Source organism: Coregonus lavaretus, assembly GCF_964263955.1.
Source record: "Coregonus lavaretus genome assembly, chromosome: 4".
In the NCBI taxonomy this organism is placed as follows: Eukaryota; Metazoa; Chordata; class Actinopteri; order Salmoniformes; family Salmonidae; genus Coregonus; species Coregonus lavaretus.
The window spans coordinates 26,960,874-26,983,179 of record NC_139991.1 but is presented as its reverse complement, the minus strand read 5'-3'; the positions used below and the strand labels follow the sequence as shown (position 1 = coordinate 26,983,179).

Sequence of the window (22,306 nt, the reverse complement as noted above, 5' to 3'; positions counted from 1 at the left end):
GATTGAGGTCTGGGCTTTGACTAGGCCATTCCAAGACATTTAAATGTTTCCCCTTAAACCACTCGAGTGTTGCTTAGCAGTATGCTTAGGGTCATTGTCCTACTGGAAGGTGAACCTCCGTCCCAGTCTCAAATCTCTGGAAGACTGAAACAGGTTTCCCTCAAGAATGTCCCTGTATTTAGCGCCATCCATCATTCCTTCAATTCTGACCAGTTTCCCAGTCCCTGCCGATGAAAAACATCCCCACAGCATGATGCTGCCACCACCAGCGATGGTGTTCTCGGGGTGATGAGAGGTGTTGGGTTTGCGCCAGACATAGCGTTTTCCTTGATGGCCAAAAAGCACAATTTTAGTCTCATCTGACCAGAGGAGCTTCTTCCATATGTTTGGGGAGTCTCCCACATGCCTTTTGGTGAACACCAAACGTGTTTGCTTATTTCTTTCTTTAAGCCACTCTTCTGTAAAGCCCAGCTCTGTGGAGCGTACAGTTTAAAGTGGTCCTATGGACAAATACTCCAATCTCCGCTGTGTAGCTTTGCAGCTCCTTCAGGGTTATGTTTGGTCTCTTTGTTACCTCTCTGATTAATGCCCTCCATGCCTGGTCCGTGAGTTTTGGTGGGCGGCCCTCTCTTGGCAGGTTTGTTGTGGTGCCATATTCTTTCAATTTTTTAACAATGGATTTAATGGTGCTCCGTGGGATGTTCAAAGTTTCGGATATTGTTTTATAACCCAACCCTGATCTGTACTTCTCCACAACTTTGTCCCTGACCTGTTTGAAGCGCTCCTCGGTCTTCATGGTGCCGCTTGCTTGGTGGTGCCCCTTGCTTAGTGGTGTTGCAGACTCTGGGGTCTTTCAGAATAGGTGTATATATACTGATATCATGTGACAGATCATGTGACACTTAGATTGCACACAGGTGGACTTTATTTAACTAATTATGTGACTTCTGAAGGTAATTGGTCGCACCAGATCTTATTTAGGGGCTTCATAGCAAAGGGGGTGAATACATATGCACACACCACTTTTCCGTTTATAATTTTTTAGCATTTCTGGAAACAAGTAATTTTTCCATTATTTTTGTTTTTGAATTTTTTGAAATGTTATTTTTTGCATTTCACTTCACCAATTTTGACTATTTTGTGTATGTCCATTACATGAAATCCAAATAAAAATCAATTTAAATTACAGGTTGTAATGCAACAAAAAGGAAAAACGCCAAGGGTGATACAATACTTTTGCAAGCCACTGTATTGTCCCAATATTGTAATTTAACGATGGTCCCTAACTAGCCCCATTGGGATATCCAAACTCAACCCAAATTTACCACAGGCATTACGATAATGTCACGTGCAGCTGCACTCTGAACTGATGATTACGTGTGTGGTGCCAGCTGAGGGCATGTGGGCAGGATTGAAACAAACCCAACCTTCATTTACGTTGTGATGCAGTCACGACCAAAAGTCTCACAAAACTCTGTTTTGGACAAGACTGACTTTATGACCCAAATTATCCTATTTACACTTTGTAGTAAATTTTGACACTAGAATAAATGTTTCGGAGTCATACCGATGCCACATAGGTTGTTTTCTAAATGAGAAGTAGTTTTTTAGGGGCAGTTTCTCTTTAACCAGTCATCCAATACATGTACTTACAGTGATTCACTTTCTATGTTGAAACTGTACTGGCTGTAAAAATAATCTACGTAATCTGTGTTGGTTGACGGATGATGATTGAAATTTAACAATATTGATTAAAAAAAAAAAAGAATTATAGGAACTAGAGAAAGAGATTTGAATAAATTGTAAAAAAAAAAACAGAGAAAAAAGAAACAGAAAAAGACAAATAGGTTGCCACAAAATAACTGTCTGTGCTCCCACCTGAGGTGTGACTCCAGCACGCGGTCCATACGTTTGTAGAAGGGTCGGGAGGTGAAGTAGCCGCTCCAGTAGTGGTCATCTCGGTCTGCATAGGTGAAGAAGTCTCCGCTGACCACAGGTAAAGAGGGACCAGCATGACCGGGGTCTATGGCCGATTTACGAAGAGCATTGAAGTAATCCGAGATTGTGCCGAACTGAGCCTAGAACAGAATGTGTCAGTTAGACTATAAAGCAAATTGATGATAGAGTGCTTGAGAGAGAAACTTAAAATAGCTCTCTCATTAATGCTGTAGGGTAGTTTACTTTTCAGCTTTATTGAGAGCAGTGTACCATTGCAATAGCTGGACACAAAAACAATATTTCAAGAAGGGTAGGAAGCCAACGAAACACACCATTACTATCGGGCATCAGTCATTCCAATGTGTTGCATCAAAACCTTAAACCCCACCATCTTCCACTAATGCAAACCTAATAAACCTGAAATAAACCTGGCAGCTTGAAAAGGAAATCAAAGACTAAACAAAACTTCCTGCATATTCACGCAACATTCCAGCTCCTAAGTCACAAGTCAGACCTTGACGTGTAGTTCTGGATGAGAGTTCATGTAGTCAAAGAGCTTTTGGTAGTTTTGAAACTGCTGGTCCCACTCTAAGGCCTCTGTGTAGCGGAAGTCATCCCCTAGGGGGGCCATCACCACCTTGGTTCGGAATAGCTTGGACTTCTTCCTGTACTGGTCCAGCAGCATCTGAACCCTAGGGATCATGGGAAAAAGAGTTTACTATACTACAACGGATTAACAGTTTTCATGACATATTAAGCTGTAATTGTCAATGAAATATGTGCGTGTGTGTTCGTTCATTCACGTGTCTTGTTCGGTCAATTCTCTAGTCTTGGATTTGCTACTGTGTCAGAAAGTCCACTTATCATCAGAGCCTATCTTGTGTTAGAAAAACAAAGGCCATCTGAAATTCCTATTACCACAACATAGTACCGTACAGTGGCTTTAATGTCTTATTTGATCCTTGTCCATAACACTATCAAACTGTGGAGAGAATGTGGACCGTCTGGCTACACCATAAACCAGTGTTTCTAATACTTGTCTGTACCAGGGAGAGGCAAGCTATGGGACAGACCACAGATTAAGAAACACTTTCCATAGAGAACCCAACGCCTTTGGGACCAGCTTTGCGTTTGTCGTGTTTGAATGTCAAGTGTTGTTTTTAACTGTGAGCCTCAAGCCAAAGACAATATCCTGCTTCATGTAAATTCGATAGGACAATAAAGATTTTATAATGTGAATGTTGCATTTCACAGCCGTGGTTGTAGAGAGACAGTATATCACGCTCATTCCATTTCTATGTGATTGGTCACCTCTGTTGTACGTTTCCATCCGTGATTGGCTGAGGGGGGACCCTCCAGGGACAGCTGACCCGCCCACCAGGAAGTCTCTTGAAGTCAAACTGGCAGCAGATCTTGGGGTCGGGACCACAAGTGTGGGGAACATCGTAACTGTAGAAGGGCATCATGTGACATAGAATGTCCGTGCTGGAGGCTGGGTCTACACACAGATAGAATAGAACATGAAATAGAATAGAGTATTAGAATAGAACTTTGAAAATATATATATTTTTCCTAATAGTACATCTTGCGTGGTATTTGCATTTGACAGTACAAAGAACCCACAAACATCCTTATGACAATATTTCAGAATGTGGACTGTAAACTAGCATGTAAGCTAGCATGCAATGTCTAAAAATAGTTTGAAAGAAAAACAGATTACATTTCTATCTCAAAGAGACTGTCAGTGGCATGCATGCAGTATTCAAAAGTACTAACATTTATCCCTTATCAGAAATAACAAATAATGCCTGGTCGCTTGTATGATGATGATTATATAAAATACAATCTGATCTGGCATTGAACCGATGACTAATTTGCTACGGCCAAGCAGGAGCGGTAAAATCATGGGGGAAGCCAAGCCCCCCCAAAAAAGAATTATGTTGTTTGCTCTATAACCTGTTAATTCATATGCCTTGCTGATATATAGGCCTAAAAGCAGAGACAATAAGAAGACACAGTGGCAGAATAAACTCAACCACACCTTTGTTTTATCACAAAACCAGATTGCAACCTCTGTCCAGTGAAGTCCACAAAGCTCATTGCATGTAACAAACAGCTACATGACCTACAGCATGGTCAAGCAAGTTAATGTTTCCGACATTTTTGGACCACTAAAAAACTTTACAACCACAGCGTTACCGCAAGTCGCAAAGAAAACAAGAGCTGCCTCCACTATTCCAGCACCATTTCAACTTCAACATGATCAAATCAGTCTAATACAGTGACAACTAAAAGACACCACAAACAATTTAGACCAATCAACGTAAGCTAAATATGATGTGGCTGTCCATGGTTCTGATTTCTGTGTGCGTGTGTGTGCGTGCGCGTATCTTGCAAGTAGAAAAACATGTTGAATCACCCTACTTGTAGAGAAACGCCAATGCCACCCTCCTCTCTTTCATGTTGATGAACACAGAGAGACGAAAGATAAATTATTGTATGTTTTAAAATGTTAAAATTGGTAAAATCAATGGGGAAGCCTGGCTTCCCTTGGTATCTATGAATACACGCCACTGCGGCCAAGTGAGATGAAATCCTATTTGTCCTGCAGTGGAAAGGGCCTGCTTCCTGAGCTAGAGCACGCTGTCATCTCCCGTATGGATCTGTCAGTGTGACATTGCACATTTCGAGCAATGCGCTCTATTATGCCACAGGATGTCTGTCTCTCAAAACAATAGCACAGAGAGGTGTTTCCAACCACTACATCAATGTTGGATTTCCATGTATTTGACCCCGCGTTTGTTATTGAGTAGAAGGAATATAGAGAAGGTGAGCAGCATACACACAATAGTTTTAGAAAGCTTAGTAATATACTGTATTCTACTGTTATTTGATCAGTACATTACAGGTAAAACAACATTCTCAGACCGACCGTTATTCGACTATTCACTCGACTTTCATTTCATTCAAGTCTTCAAACCTAAAAAAACACAACACTTACTCATGTATATAATGTAGAACATTGTCCAGAGACTAAGCTAGTGTGTCCCCTTTGGCCATACTGGCAGAATGGCACCACATGGCCAAACAAACTGTAATCTACTCAAATCAAATCAAATTGTATTTATCACATGCGCCAAATACAACTTGTGTAGACTTTACAGTGAAATGCTTGCTTAGGAAACTTTCACAACGATGCAGAGTTAAAAAATAATAATACTAACTAACACAAGATGATTAAAATAAAATACACAAGAATGGAGCTATATACAGGGTGCACCAGTTCCAGATCAATGTGCAGAGGTACGAGGTATTTGAGGTAGATATGTACATGAAGGCAGGGTAAAGTGACTAGGCATCAGGATAGATAAAGAAAAACAGAGTAGCAGCAGCAAATGATGAGTGTAAAAGTATGTGTGTGTGTGAGTGTGTGTATGTACAGTTGAAGTCGGAAGTTTACATACACTTAGGTTGGAGTCATTAAAACTCGTTTTTCAACCACTCCACAAATTTCTTGTTAACAAACTATAGTTTTGGCAAGTCGATTAGGACATCTACTTTGTGCATGACACAAGTCATTTTTCCAACAATTGTTTAGACAGATTATTTCACTTATAATTCACTGTATCACAATTCCAGTGGGTCAGAAGTTTACATACACTAACTTGACTGTGCCTTTAAACAGCTTGGGAAATTCCAGAAAATGATAGGCTAATTGACATAATTTGAGTCAATTGGAGGTGTACCTGTGGATGTATTTCAAGGCCTACCTTCAAACTCAGTGCCTCTTTGCTTGACATCATGGGAAAATCAAAATAAATCTCCACAAGTCTGGTTCATCCTTGGGAGCAATTTCCAAACACCTGAAGGTACCACGTTCATCTGTACAAAAAATAGTACGCAAGTATAAACACCATAGGACCACGCAGCCGTCATACCGCTCAGGAAGGAGACGCGTTCTGTCTCCTAGAGATGAACGTACTTTGGTGCGAAAAGTGCAAATCAATCCCAGAACAACAGCAAAGGACCTTGTGAAGATGCTGGAGGAAACAGGTACAAAATTATCTATATCCACAGTAAAACGAGTCCTATATCGACATAACCTGAAAGGCCGCTCAGCAAGGAAGAAGCCACTGCTCCAAAACCACCATAAAAAAGCCAGACTACGGTTTGCAACTGCACATGGGGACAAAGATCGTACTTTTTGGAGAAATGTCTTCTGGTCTGATGAAACAAAAATAGAACTGTTTGGCCATAATGACCATCGTTATGTTAGGAGGAAAAAGGGGGTTACTTGCAAGCCGAAGAACACCATCCCAACCGTGAAGCACGGGGGTGGCATCATGCTGTGGGGGTGCTTTGCTGCAGGAGGGACTGGTGCACTTCACAAAATAGATGGCATCATGAGGAAGGAAAATTATGTGGATATATTGAAGCAACATCTCAAGACATCAGTCAGGAAGTTAAAGCTTGGTCGCAAATGGGTCTTCCAAATGGACAATGACCCCAATCATACTTCCAAAGTTGTGGCAAAATGGCTTAAGGACAACAAAGTCAAGGTATTGGAGTGGCCATCACAAAGCCCTGACCTCAATCCTAAGAAAATGTGTGGGCAGAACTGAAAAAGCGTGTGCGAGCAAGGAGGCCTACAAACATGACTCAGTTATACCAGCTCTGTCAGGAGGAATGGGCCAAAATTCACCCAACTTATTGTGGGAAGCTTGTGGAAGGCTACCCGAAATATTTGACCCAAGTTAAACAATTTAAAGGCAATGCTACCAAATACTAATTGAGTGTATGTAAACTTCTGACCCACTGGGAATGTGATGAAAGAAATAAAAGCTCTCTACTATTATTCTGACATTTCACATTCTTAAAATAAAGTGGTGATCCTAACTGACCTAAGACAGGGAATTTTTACTAGGATTAAATGTCAGGATTGTGAAAAACTGAGTTTAAATGTATTTGGCTAAGGTGTATGTAAACTTCCGACTTCAACTGAGTGGCGCAGTGGTCTAAGACACTGCATCGCAGTGCTAACTGTGCCACTAGAGATCCTGGTTCGAATCCAGGCTCTGTCGCAGCCGGCCGCGACCGGGAGACTCATGGGTTTGCAACGCCAGGGTTGTGGGTTCGATTCACACGGGGGGCCAGTATATATAAAAAAAATATGTATTCACTAACTGTAAGTCGCTCTGGATAAGAGCGTCTGCTAAAATGACGTAAATGTAAAAAACGGTATGTTTGTGTTGTGTCGGTATGCGTGTGTGTGTGTGCATATGTATTATTTGATTGTGTGTGGGAGTGACTGTGTAGTGTGTGTATATGGTATGTATATAAAGTCTAGTGAGTGTGTGTAGGGTCAGTGCAGATTGTTCGGGTACCACTGGTTGACTATTTAGGAGTCTTTTGGCTATTTAGCAGTCTTATGGCTTAGGGGTAGAAGCTGTCTCGGAGCCTGTTGGTCCGAGAGCCAATGCTCCGCAAGACGGTAGCAGAGTGAACAGTCTATGGCTTGGGTGGCTGAAGTCTTTGGCAATTTTTTGGGCCTTCCTCTGACACCGCCTGAAATATAGAGGTCCTGGATGGCAGGGAGCTCGGCCCAAGTGATGTACTGGGCTGTCCGCACCACCCTTCGTAGCGCTTTGCGGGCAACGGCGGTGCTATTGCCATTCCAAGCAGTGATGCAGCCAGTCAAGATGCTCTTGATGGTGCAGCTGTAGAACTTTATGAGGATTTGAGTGGCCATGGCAAATCTTTTCAGCCTCCTGAAGGGCATCAACAAGTACTCAACTCTGAGAATAACATAAAACACTTCAATAAAAGTGAACCATAAGAACAGTGCACAAACTGACCTGATCTTTTATCATTGTCTGCTATTAAATGACCATAATAGTATTTGATCATTTACATGACGTAAATAAAAAATTGTACAGACAGATGCTCTGGCATTGCAGACGATTTCATCATCTACCCAGTGCACGCGCAGGCACACACAAAGACACACACTGCAGATGGTTCACGGAAAATGTGAAACCCCTTATATATTTGACCTCCCTTTGGTCATGAGGATGTGGTCTACATTGTTCTTATCAATCAGCATGCTCATCATCAGACCTGAGTTCAATAGTATTTATCTTCTTTCAAATACTTCAGCTGCACTCGATTGAGCTTGCCTGGTGCAATGGAACCAACGTAATTGCAAACCCTGCCCATCTGGCACTCCGTAGAGGCTCAATCAAACACAAATGGAAAGAAATCAAATACTATTCGATCCGAGGTCTGTTCATCGCATGAAATGCCAACCAGACATACAAGGAGCCAATCCCGTTTACCACAGATGCTATAAAATGACGGCAAACAAAATCGGAGCCTTGAGAGACGAGTATGCTCTTGCATGTGATACGCGTGTAATTATCTATTGACATGAGAAATCCCTCTGCTGTGGTCTGAGCGACTCAATAACATCCACAGCTGATGCTACTGTCGCCTATCCTAGCGCTGATAGTTACACAAGCTGACTGCCCAGAGTTCAACACATGGCATCAAACCATCCACAGCATCAGCCACAGCAAATATGTAAAGGAATTGGAAGTAGCTGGAAGCATGCGTTTTCTACTGAGTATGAAGTAGTCACTCTGAGGTCATGTTATTTTGTTTCTGTCTATAGAAGTAGAACTAGGACTTTGAATATGCTAAATGCTAAATTGAAATGGATAAGATAGCGCCTGAAACACTGAACCACTGAGAATAGAGGCATGAGGAGCGGATCTCCAGCAGAGATTGGCAGAGATCAGAAAGAGGCACTGGATGTTTATTTGAGGGCCCTAGCACCCCGCCTAGAAAACAATCTAGCTAGGGGAAACACTGACACTGGGAAAGCACCCTGAGAGAGCCACAGGGCTACAGTCAGTCTGCATACTTGCCCCAGTTTTGTCTCCAGAAGAACTCCAGGGTCTTCTGACTGGCAAAATGTTTCTTGACGGAGTAGTGCACCCTCTGGATGAGCATGTTGGCCAGGCCAGCCTGTTTCAGTAGGTACGCCTGGGTAGGGGAGTGGCCAAACGGGTCCACAGCCCAGCCCGTCTGGGGTTTCACTCCTAGCAGGGAAGACCAGAGGGAAGAGTCAGGTTCATGCAGAGAAGGTTCGCAGCAACCCTCCTCAAAATGTTGAGGAAAAATTTTAAATAATAGAAAAGCTACAAATCCTTATAATAAACATCTGTTACACAGGTCATTCCATTAAATCAACCAGTTTTCATTTGTCATCCTCCCTAACTGTTTAAGTCACCAGCTGCCACTGGGTTAATGTGTTCATGTATAAACAGTTAAAATCTCTGATGGTTAAAGTATGCCGATCATTTTGTGTCAATCATGCAAAATAACAAATATGCTGAACAAATACACTGAGTGTACAAAACATTAGCAGAGTGTTAATTAAAGACAAATCACTAGTAAGTAGCTATAGTTTGTGACTGCATGTTCCAGCACAGGAACACAAACAGCTTCACAGCGAGTGTACAAAACAACATGAACACCTTTCCATGACATAGACTGACCAGGTGAATCCAGGTTAAAGCTATGATCCATTATTGATGTCACTTGTTAAATCCACTTCAATCAGTGTAGATGAAGGGGTGGAGACATGTTAAAGACGGATTTTTAAGCCTCGAAACAATTGAGACATGGATTGTGTATGTGTGCCATTCAGAGGGTGAATGTGCAAGACAAAATATTTAAGTGCCTTTGAAAGGGGGAATGGTAGTGGAGTCAAAGCATTTGAGTCAACATGGGCCAGCATCCCTGTGGAACGCTTTCGACACCTTGTAGAGTCCATCCCTCTGAATAATTGAAGCTGTTCTGAGGGCAAAAGGGGGTGCAACGCAATACTAGAAAGATGTTCCTAATGTTTTGTACACTCAGTGTATGTTGTGCATGTCAACAACATTTGTTTTTTTACGATCTCTTTCCAGATAACAAATGCCTGATATATTATGTACTCACCCAAATGTCTCTCCAACCACTGGTGTCCCTCCAATAGCTGGTCAATTAATGCAAAGTAGTGTGAGTTGGCTTCATCAGGCATCACCCAGCCTCCCGTTGTAATCTCCAACTGGCCTCGCTCAACCAGACTAAACAACACAGAGCAAAATGATCAGGATCTCAGACTGTCAACTCAGTCAATTACCGTTTCATAGTTCAAAGCCAAAATAAAAACAAACAAATCGTGAAGCGATCCAAAAACCCTGCAGCTTTATGAATTTGAGCCCTCTTTTTCAGTTCAAAATTCTGAGCAACACCGACAGATATGTTTATTACTTGTTAAAAAAAACACTGGATTAAAAATAGATGCTTTCAGTCACAAACATTATGACATGATAATACGACATTCTAAGGGTGTCATCCATACATCTTAGTTGCACGAGACATCACCTCACGTGGTAAGGAAAAAATCAAGGCCCTACTTATTGCAATAATACAAACCATCTTTTCATCTGTTGCTGTTTAATTATCTTACTCCTATGTCCTAAGAGTAAAATCAACCACTTTAGGAGATACTCCCCTCTCTTATTAGAAACCTCTTGCATTGATTTTGAGTCAGCATCTTTCCTCTGTTCGCGGAGCAATTTTCAATTGCAGACTTCTTTAACATGTCCCTGGCAAGCCCCTATAATAAGAGCATTGGAGCAGCAAAGCAACGTATGACGACTCAGCACTTTTCGTTATAGAAATAGAAATTGCTTTTTATTTTCTCCCCTTGGACACATGATTTTTCTCTGGGATCATTCAATCACCAGTGGGTTTCTTTCATTGTTCTATGATTGGACAGGTGGAAGTGGTGTGTAGTGTAGGTTTGTCCTGGTATTGAAGAGTTGGAGGGATGAAGGCATGTGCCATCTTCACTGAGCAGATAGCAACACTGCATTCTAACGAGGATGGATGTGGCCCTCCTACAAACCGAAACATGCTGCTCAAAAACATGTTCCTCTCAAATTCTAAAGGTGCATTCTGAAGAAATTATGAGGTTGTTTGTTTGAATTTCTTGAGCGAGACTTCTCTGTGTACTGTGACGTGGAAAACTGCAAGACCTTGAATTTGCTGACATAAAATGAAAACCCGCAAAGAAAATAAGTTATTAAATGGGTAGCAACACCCTTCAAAAAAAGAGTAAACACGGAATATTCTCCCCCAAAAAAAGGAATGGATCTGGTTCGCTTTGAACTCCCTGCGAATCAAATCAATAGTGAATAAATATTTGTGTTGGATTTTTCATCTTCCTCCATCCTTCACCTTAAGGCTGTTTTTGCTTGTGCTCCTAATTGGAATTCTAACCTGCAGCTGAAATATTTATTGCATTTCATACACCGTTTTGTAATCTCCCAGGGCTTAGTGCTGAAGCCTACCAGCCAGTAGCTCGTCGTGAGCATGGCCAATGCACACAGCATTTGTGACACCCTCTTTGCTTTTGGGGCTGTTTTCTGAAGCGGAAAACCCTCTCCCTCTCACTCCCTCCATGTCGATCCCAGAGAACCCCCTGACTCCTGACAACCGTTACATCCTCAAGGGGACATTGTCAACAGAAAAGAGACTGAGGCAGAGTGAGCGAGAGATAGTGTGAGCCCATGTGCCTCTCACAAGCACAATTGATTTTATGACCTCAAGACCATTTGGAGTCAGTTTGGCTTGTTAAGGCGATTCAAACCAATTAACTCCTGCTACCAGGCAGAGTAAAGAATCGTTGTACTGTAAACTGGGATGCGGCCATTGATTTACCTGTACATACCGTATAATGACAATCTCAGGCTGTGGTGTTGTTGAGTTAATTTATGTAAAACATCTTCACTTCTAATTTCACTGCATTTTTAATAAACCCTATAAAACCGCTAGCCCTAAGCAATGTATAACCTTGCTTTAATTAAAATGGGAATAACAGAGGAGCATCGAAATCTTATTTCAAATCCACTAAGGAATTAGTTTCCACGTTTACAGCAGCCAAGCTAAATCAAGAATACAATTACAGAATCCATAAGTGATTTGCTGCTCATATTGATTTCACCTTGAAGCTAGAATGACACACACAGACAGACAGACAGAACTCCTACCTCTTGACAGCGTCTCTCTTCTGGTCGTCGATGTTGTCCCACCACTTGGAGAAGTAGGAGATCTCAGACCAGATCATTTTCCTGCGGCTGTCCTCGTGGAGTTTCACCACCATGTTGTTCAGGATGTGCTGGGTCTGGTCCCGGTAGTAGTCATCAAACGTCTTCAGCCATCCTGAAAATGTACAAATGGACAACTATCAACAGTGGAAGAGCATATATTACAACTGTAGAGTGGTGTGTAAGGAATAATCTACATATGTTCACTTCTATGTAAATGCTGTGTGGTCTGTCTGTCTGTCTGTCTGCCATAGATTCAATAAGCGGATTCGATAAAGCCATCATCATCATCATCATCATCATCAGGTGAATGAGCAGAACATGTGGTTCAATCAATATGCCACATCCATTGATTTCACAACATAATGTTATCATATTTCCAATGAAAATCAATGCATTCAAAAAAAGTCTGAACATTGCATCGTTCTTTCCACTGCAAGATAAAACAGGATAAATCATTCAGTGAACGGCAAACAGTGCTTTTAAACTGTACAAGGGCGTGAGTATTGTCATGAGCCACTGTATACAGCTGTAAGGGAAGACCACCCCAGTCAAACCAGAAAGCCAGCTCGGGTTACTAAAGAGTTAACCAATCTCAGGAACAAAGAATAGACTGGCCCTGGCTGTAACTGGGCTGCAGATGCTGCTACTGAGCATACACACGACGTGACAAACGCCGGAAACTACCACTACTCTTATTGCCTGCACTGACGCCTTAGTCTCTAGAATGCTTGTGAGGGACTTCGCCTTCACAATGCAATACATCATTCAAATGCTCTGTTTCTGTGGAAAATGTAACAGTGAGGAAATGTATAGAAAACAGGCTTCTTATATGTCTGATCAATTGTTTTCTTTTTCTGAACAATTGTTTTCGTTTTTTTCAAGTGGTAACAGGACAAGACTTTCATCAATTGCTCTATGACCTTTATGTTGTTACTGTGGTATAATGCTTGTCTTTACGTTGTATACTGTGGTATAATGCTTGTCTTTACGTTGTATACTGTGGTATAATGCTTGTCTTTACGTTGTATACTGTGGTATAATGCTTGTCTTTACGTTGTATACTGTGGTATAATGCTTGTCTTTACGTTGTATACTGTGGTATAATGCTTGTCTTTACGTTGTATACTGTGGTATAATGCTTGTCTTTACGTTGTATACTGTGATATAATGCTTGTCTTTACGTTGTATACTGTGGTATAATGCTTGTCTTTACGTTGTATACTGTGATATGATGCTTGTCTTTACGTTGTATACTGTGGTATAATGCTTGTCTTTACGTTGTATACTGTGATATGATGCTTGTCTTTACGTTGTATACTGTGGTATAATGCTTGTCTTTACGTTGTATACTGTGATATGATGCTTGTCTTTACGTTGTATACTGTGGTATAATGCCTATCTTTACGTTGTATACTGTGATATAATGCTTGTCTTTACGTTGTATACTGTGATATAATGCTTGTCTTTACGCTGTATACTATGGTATAATGCTATTTCCCCTGGCAGACCATGAAACACAATTAACCTAGGAAAAATAAATATGAAAAATGAATCCTGACTGCTGTGGAACTGCCTACGCCTTGCCTCCTGTCTATACGAGGTGTGATTGTATTAAGTAGAGAAAACAAAGCATTGAAGAAGTCACAGAGGAAAGTCCAGTGTTTCCAGATTAGCTTTAAAGGGACAATATACTCCAAAATAAAATGAGCAGATGTTTTTAAACCTAAAAGGCAGTCTTATGTCAAGATAAATCCATGTCCCACACAATCGATTGTGAAGAACTACAACTTGATTTTGGAGTGTGTTGTCCCTTTAATGCTCTCTGAAGTAGTGCACTGCTTACCAGGATCATTGTGTGAGTGGGGCACAACAAAGACTTGTAGTGGCTCGCTGTCCCATTCATTCTCCCGGTAGGTGATATCAAATCCTTGTTTCCACACTCCCCCATCAGGATTGTCAAAGGTCAGAAGATCATTAACATCCATCAACTGAAAAAGACACAAAAAACAAACACTTGAACCCCTGTTTCTGTTTCTCTCTGAGACAAATAGTGGGATATTATTTGAGGTAAACTACTACCATGAAGAAGGCTAACATACAATGAAGTATATTTCACCTGTTTATTGTCAACAATGTATTATTAGAAGTATTAAAAGTATTGAACAATATTGCCACCAATAAACCGTGACACTGGTTTGCAGCAAAGCCTCACTTTATTAGGCTATGTTGCCTACTCTAGAATTTGTTTATGGAAGTTTAGTGTATTTGGTTCAGTTTCAGTTTTTTGTTTACTTTAAGTCACAGTAGCGGTCAAAAAGAAAGAAAACAGAGAAAACAGAGCATCTGTTCCTGGATTATCTGTGATATCAGCAGGTCAGAAGAATGCAAATGAGAGATGGAACTTCTAATGCAACAGAGGCTGCTTGGAGTTTCTTTGGGACTTGCGCCAACTTAAATATCTGTCTTTGTCTTATGGCCAAATAAAATGATGGTATAATTGGAGAGGACAAGATGAAAGAATGTATTATCTGTCATGGTTTTATATGTACATGCACAGTACGTAATGGTACAAGAGCCACTGACTAAAACCATGATTTTAATAACAGGAATATGAAACGCAGAAAAGAGCTTGTTATCATGATTGGTGTCAAGAAGAAATGTGATGACATACAGTGCCTTCGAAAAGTATTCAGACCCCTTGACTTTTTCCACAATTTGTTACGTTACAGCCTTATTCTAAAACTGATTTTTAAAAGAATTATCCTCATCAATCTACACACATACCCCATAATGTCAAAGCGAAAACAGGTTTGTAGAAATGTTTGAACATTTATTAAAAATGAAAAACAGAAATACCTTATTTATATAAGTATTCAGACCCTTTGCTATGAGACTCGAAATTGAGCTCAGGTGCATCCTCTTTCCATTGATCATCCTTGAGATGTTTCTACAACTTGACTGGAGTCCACCTGTGGTAAATTCAACTGATTGGACATGATTTGGAAAGGCACACACCTGTCTATATAAGGTCCCACAGTTGACAGTGCATGTCAGAGCAAAAACCAAGCCATAAGGTCGAAGGAATTGTCCGTAGACAGGATTGTGTCAAGGCACAGATCTGGGGAAGGGTACCAAAACATTTCTGCAGCATTGAAGGTCCCCAAGAACACAGTGGCCTCCATCATTCTTAAAAATTGAAGAAGTTTGGAACCACCAAGACTCTTCCTAGAGCTGGCCGCCCGGCCAAACTGAGCAATCGGGGGAGAAGGGCATTGGTCAGGGAGGTGACCAAGAACCCGATGGTCACTCTGACAGAGCTCCAGAGTTCCTCTGTGGAGATGGGAGAATCTTCCAGAAAGACAACCATCTCTGCAGCACTCCACCAATCAGGCCTTTATGGTAGAGTGGCCAGATGGAAGCCAGTCCTCAGTAAAAGGCACATGATAGCCCACTTGGAGTTTGCCAAAAGGCACCTAAAGGACTCAGACCATAAGAAACAAGATTATCTGGTCTGATGAAACCAAGATTGAACTCTTTGGCCTGAATGCCAAGCGTCACGTCTGGAGGAAACCTGGCACCATCCCTACAGTGAAGCATGATGGTGGCAGCATCATGCTGTGGGGATGTTTTTCAGCGGCAGGGACTGGGAGACTAGTCAGGATCGAGGGAAAGATGAACGGAGCAAAGTACAGAGAGATCCTTGATGAAAACCTGCACCAGAGCGCCCAGGACCTCAGACTGGGGCGAAAGTTCACCTACCAACAGGACAACGACCCTAAGCACACAGCCAAGACAACGCAGGAGTGGCTTCGGGACAAGTCTCTGAATGTCCTTGAGTGGCCCAGCCAAAGCCCAGACTTGAACCCGATCTAACTTCTCTGGAGAGACCTGAAAATAGCTGTGCAGCGACGCTCCCTATCCAATCTGACAGAGCTTGAGAAGATCTGCAGAGAAGAATGGGAGAAACTCCCCAAATACAAGTGTGCCAAGCTTGTATCGTCATACCCAAGAAGACTTGAGGCTGTAATCGCTGCCAAAGGTGCTTCAACAAAGTACTGAGTAAAGGGTCTGAATGCTTATGTAAATGTGATATTTCTGGTTTTTATTTTTAATAAACGTGCAAAAATGTCTAAAAACCTGTTTTTGCTTTGTCATTATGGGGTATTGCGGTATCCAGATTTTCATACCGTCATACCGTTTCTGTACCATACCGGGGTATACGGTATTACCGGAAGTGCACAAAAGGTGCGCTGTTATCCAGAGCAATTTACTGGAACAATTAGGGTTAAGTGCCTTGCTCAAGGGCACATCCACAGATTTTTCACCTAGTCGACTCAGGGACCAAGAAGCTTGATCTTGACATCTAGCCACTTACCTCCTAGCAAGTTAGCAAACCAAATGCATAGCTGGCTGGAGCCCTGAGCTTAGATTTCTTATAGTTATACTTAAAGACACACTATGCAGAAATCACTCCGCCATTTCCTGGTTTCTAAAATTCTAATAGTTTCCCTAATTTCAGTTTATGTGCCAAAACAAGCAGTCATTGTGTTGAGAATCATTGTACCATCGAAACCGCTGTGAAATATATTTTCCATAACCAAAAATATTATATTTTCAACTTTTTGAAGCTGATGTACAAAACCGAAAGTAAAAGACGCAAAAACAAAACTTAAGAACGGGAAGCATAGAAATAGCGCACATAGAACAGATCTACCACTTCGTAGACTTGCTTTCAATGAGAATGAAAGATCGATAACTCACATTTCTATGTGAATTTGGTCGGGCCACCCAAAACATTACATATTGTAGCTTTAACTTATAGTTAGTTACAAGCAGTGGCGCAGCCCATTATGCGCTCTGTATGCTCATGATATACAGTGGGGGAAAAAAGTATTTAGTCAGCCACCAATTGTGCAAGTTCTCCCACTTAAAAAGATGAGAGAGGCTTGTAATTTTCATCATAGGTACACGTCAACTATGACAGACAAAATGAGGAAATAAAATCCAGAAAATCACATTGTAGGATTTTTTATGGATTTATTTGCAAATTATGGTGGAAAATAAGTATTTGGTCAATAACAAAAGTTTCTCAATACTTTGTTATATACCCTTTGTTGGCAATGACACAGGTCAAACGTTTTCTGTAAGTCTTCACAAGGTTTTCACACACTGTTGCTGGTATTTTGGCCCATTCCTCCATGCAGATCTCCTCTAGAGCAGTGATGTTTTGGGGCTAGGCCACTCCAGGACCTTGAAATGCTTCTTACGAAGCCACTCCTTCGTTGCCCGGGCGGTGTGTGGGATCATTGTCATGCTGAAAGACCCAGCCACGTTTCATCTTCAATGCCCTTGCTGATGGAAGGAGGTTTTCACTCAAAATCTCACAATACATGGCCCCATTCATTCTTTCCTTTACACGGATCAGTCGTCCTGGTCCCTTTGCAGAAAAACAGCCCCAAAGCATGATGTTTCCACCCCCATGCTTCACAGTAGGTATGGTGTTATTTGGATGCAACTCAGCATTCTTTGTCCTCCAAACACGACGAGTTGAGTTTTTACCAAAAAGTTCTATTTTGGTTTCATCTGACCATATGACATTCTCCCAATCCTCTTCTGGATCATCCAAATGCACTCTAGCAAACTTCAGACGGGCCTGGACATGTACTGGCTTAAGCAGGGGGACACGTCTGGCACTGCAGGATTTGAGTCCCTGGCGGCGTAGTGTGTTACTGATGGTAGGCTTTGTTACTTTGGTCCCAGCTCTCTGCAGGTCATTCACTAGGTCCCCCCGTGTGGTTCTGGGATTTTTGCTCACCGTTCTTGTGATCATTTTGACCCCACTGGGTGAGATCTTGCGTGGAGCCCCAGATCGAGGGAGATTATCAGTGGTCTTGTATGTCTTCCATTTCCTAATAATTGCTCCCACAGTTGATTTCTTCAAACCAAGCTGCTTACCTATTGCAGATTCAGTCTTCCCAGCCTGGTGCAGGTCTACAATTTTGTTTCTGGTGTCCTTTGACAGCTCTTTGTTCTTGGCCATAGTGGAGTTTGGAGTGTGACTGTTTGAGGTTGTGGACAGGTGTCTTTTATACTGATAACAAGTTCAAACAGGTGCCATTAATACAGGTAACGAGTGGAGGACAGAGGAGCCTCTTAAAGAAGAAGTTACAGGTCTGTGAGAGCCAGAAATCTTGCTTGTTTGTAGGTGACCAAATACTTATTTTCTACCATAATTTGCAAATAAATTCATTAAAAATCCTACAATGTGATTTTCTGGAGAAAAAAATTCTCAATTTGTCTGTCATAGTTGACGTGTACCTATGATGAAAATTACAGGCCTCTCTCATCTTTTTAAGTGGGAGAACTTGCACAATTGGTGGCTGACTAAATACTTTTTTTCCCCACTGTAGGTGCTGAGTGATTAACTGACATTTCTGTAATTTTTCAGTTTTTAAACAACTAATTGACAAATGTTGGTTCAATTATTAGAATTCCATTTCGTTTTTTGTTTTTGTTTAGCTCAATGCACAGTTTCTCTACAGATAAATCAGATCAAGCCCGAACTATGTGAGGTAGTAGGGAGTTCTAGTTTCCAAGAGGCCAATCTTCTAAATAGTTCAGCACAGAAAACGTGGTGATGAACTACAATGACCATAATCCATTGCGCGCCTACTTGTCTGGTCTGTGTGTTTCTTTTACACCTGCTACATTAGGTTAGTGTGGGGCAGACACGGCGAGGGAGACAGAATAATATGCGATCGAGAGGGATAGAGAGCAGTTGCTTCGCGAGGTATCTACCTGAAAATACATGATCTAAGTGATTGATAGTTGGTATTCAGCAGTCATAAAAGTATGCCTTATTTACTTTGAAGAACTACTAAAATAGTGATTTTGTCAGGCAGCATAGGCAGCAGCTGTATAGAGATGATGACTTGGAATGAAATAATAAAGTCATCAAATAAAACAAATGTAATATACACCACAACTGAAATATTTTATTAAAGTAATGTGAATAAATGATGGTTAATAAGTGATAAGTAATGGACAGTCACTACCATCATGGGACTTTTATTAATTGTTTTATTCTGTGTTGTTAAAGCATTCAACCGTCATAATGCATAGAGCATTTAATAATTTTTTTAAATAATCGAAACCGGAAACAGTGTTTATTTTTTTATAATCGTACCGAAACCGAATCAACCTAAAAAAACACTAATCACTCAGCACTATCATGATATTAATTTGAAAAATATTCAAGAACATATTCATGACACAGTGTAATAGTAGTGTAATGGTTTTTACATTTGTCCTTCATTTTAACACCATAGTCACGTCACACTGTAACAAGTATTTCCCCCATGGCTATTACAAGGCTTCATATTTCACACTGATGGTAGGAGCAATTCAGCGTGGTAATGAGATCATGATGATGTCTCTCTGTATAACGATTTCAACTTGTCAAAATAGGTTAGAGTTCAATAAAAAATAACACTGGCAGTTATAACGCTGCCCATTGAAGTTTTGTTCACTTCAAACTTTCACTGGAGTATGTTGAATAGATCCAATCGTAGTTCAATCCTACAACAGCATTGCATCTACAAATACCTGAGCTGTTTCTAATTCTCTCTAAAAGTCTTACCTGCACCCCATCTGCTGGCTTGGAGAACTCCCTTGCTGCAAACTGACAGTCTTGGATGTCAATAGGGAGGACCAGAGGAGGCGAAGCCAGCAGTTCTGGGTAAGGCCCTTGGCTCATGTTCCCTCCATCAGGACCCCCATCCTTGACCGACTCCTTCAGGTTGATCACAGAGTCCCTGATGTTGGTTATGATCTCATTGTTCTCTGCCAGTAGTCTTTCCAAGCGGTCAATCTTACCCTGCAGGATTGACAACTGGCCCTGGTCAAGGAGAAGAAGGAACGGAGGAAAACAAGTTCACTGGCTTATACAATACAGTATGCATCTAATTATTATGCAATAACCATTTATAAATGAGTTATAATGACAGTCAATAAACTAATTGTAAACCCTTAATAAAAGTAACCTTATTGTAGTGTTACCAAAATGAGGACCTATGGGTATGTCATCCATGGTGACAAATATAGCATACTATATTACACAAATCCAAAGTGTCAATGCATATAGGGTTAATTGTTAAGCCCTCAGTGAAAGGAAGTGGAAATGACGAATAAAGAGATAACAAGAGGTCAGTCACCTTCTTGTTGCACAAACATGTCCACTTTTACCAGTTTTCACTTAGTCTCTCCCAGACCTAGGGCAAGAGCACTAGGTGCAACATAGCTGTATAATAATAGGGTGTAGGTTATGCTGGAACATTGTTTTTGTTTGCCTAGAAATACTAGTTTTCACTCATTCAGAATGGAATTATGCGACACACAACCCCACGATATCAAGATCTCAATTTGCAAATGAACCTTGGACTTCCAAAAAGTAATACACTTGTGTTTATTGGAACCATGTCCGTTTCAAGACGATAACTCTATCATGGCTACAGTTGAAAAGGTGTTTCCTGTCGGAAGTGAAAACTTTTAAACATTGCCTGGAACGTTGGTACATTGTAACATTGTAAAAACGACTAGTAGGGCCTACTACTACCTACAGCAGCCAGTCAACACCAGTTCTCTACACAGTAGCAGAGATAGGATTATGAGGAAATAAATTCATTCATATTTGTGCAACAATGTAAAAACAACGTTCCTCAGTTATAGGCTATATCTTACACATGCATGTCTGATCTAGACTGCAAAAATAGAGAAAATAATTCAGACTTACATTTTGCAATCTATCCCCACCGTTGTTTGGACTTTTGGTATGGTCTAATTGCAGGTGATCCAGCATCAGGTACAATGAGAAGACCACTACACAAAATATAGCACTGCCAAAAACAGTGAATTGCCGACTGAGCTTCATCATAATTTACAATCGATACTGCCAGGTGAATCGAAGGTGATCGCATTGAGTGACTGCAATATCCTATAGTCATGTAAATCACCCTCAGGGAATGGTCGATGTCTTGACTCCACCGTGAGGATCAGAAAAATGTTATGCAATTCCTAAAACGCTAAAAAAAAAAGTTGTAATAAATTCTTCTTTAGTGTGTTACGACGGAACTTACATAATTGTAGACATTAACTCCTATGTACAATAAACTTTAAAAAGCTGGATCTGTCACCCAAAGGTAGCCTGAACCACAGACTGCGTCCTCAGTCGCAAAGTTTTAGTGTGAAAGATTTGTGTGATTCAGCAGATCGACCCCGTCTCCTTCCTGTACTTGTTTTCTGTTCAAATTAAACGAGGAAGTGAAAAGCATATGGTATGAACGTGCGCCGCCTACCGACTCACAACTTTCATTTGGGCGCACAGGTGAAGTCGTGCGTTACTGCATTTTTAGTCTAGCGCACAATGTGTAAACGTTTCCAACTCCATAGTTTTGCGGTCATTGCCCTTATCCCACTATAGTATCTTCCAGAAAACACGTCTCCAATCATTCATTGGTGATGCCAAAAGTTGGTAATTAACTCTAGAAAACACTCATTTTGAGACCTCGTGAAAACAGCTGAATGGGCATGTTCAGCGCGCGCCACTGATGTTTCCAGGCTCTCCAAATGCCAGCTTCTACTTGATCTCGTTCATATTTTCAACATTTGGAATTGAAAACGAGTGTTCAAGATGTGACGCTATATCATCGCAAACGTCAGCAGCATCTGCGGAAATGGACCAGCTCCACCGACAAATGTTCATTTCTTACTCCATCCTGATTGTAAGATTGAGATAGGCAAACAAATTGAAAACGCCACAAATTTCAGTCAGCATGTATGGAATGAGAAAGGCGACACGAATGCGCAATTGATAGGCTATTTTCTTTGCGTTACCAGTTTCCTTTGTGAATGTAATCTCACAACTGAGAAACGTCTCCCTTCTCTCTCTCCAGGCCACAGTAGTAGACTAGTAGGGCACCGGAGAACCGAAACTTGCATACGCCTCCTCTGACATCATTTGGTGACGAAAAATAGACCATTATTTTGATCAAATTTAACAGGTAAAAAAAATATATGGATAGATTAATGGGGTAATGGAGTGTGAATTATCAACTATTTATATTAGGCTAATACGACTACTACTACTACTACTACTACTACTAATATTATTAATACTACTACTAGTATTAATAATAATATTAATAAAA

At 41.0% G+C, this 22,306-nt stretch overlaps 1 protein-coding gene across 2 annotated transcripts in view; it reads right to left on the bottom strand.

The window, feature by feature from the left end:
* LOC311127171 (alpha-mannosidase 2-like) overlaps positions 1 to 21,392 on the bottom strand; it is a 56,386-nt gene extending 34,994 nt beyond the window's left edge. For both annotated transcript variants that reach the window (XM_084158950.1, XM_084158949.1), the window contains exons 1-9: positions 20,893 to 21,392; positions 19,741 to 19,998; positions 13,945 to 14,089; positions 12,042 to 12,213; positions 9,943 to 10,070; positions 8,865 to 9,038; positions 3,250 to 3,436; positions 2,453 to 2,630; positions 1,879 to 2,078 (exon numbers count right to left, since the gene is read on the bottom strand). In XM_084158950.1, the coding sequence (XP_084015076.1) occupies positions 1,879 to 2,078; positions 2,453 to 2,630; positions 3,250 to 3,436; positions 8,865 to 9,038; positions 9,943 to 10,070; positions 12,042 to 12,213; positions 13,945 to 14,089; positions 19,741 to 19,998; positions 20,893 to 21,033 (1,583 nt within the window). In that variant the 5' untranslated portion in view covers positions 21,034 to 21,392. The remainder of the gene's footprint in view (positions 1 to 1,878; positions 2,079 to 2,452; positions 2,631 to 3,249; positions 3,437 to 8,864; positions 9,039 to 9,942; positions 10,071 to 12,041; positions 12,214 to 13,944; positions 14,090 to 19,740; positions 19,999 to 20,892) is intronic.
* Between the last annotated feature and the right edge of the window lie 914 nt (positions 21,393 to 22,306).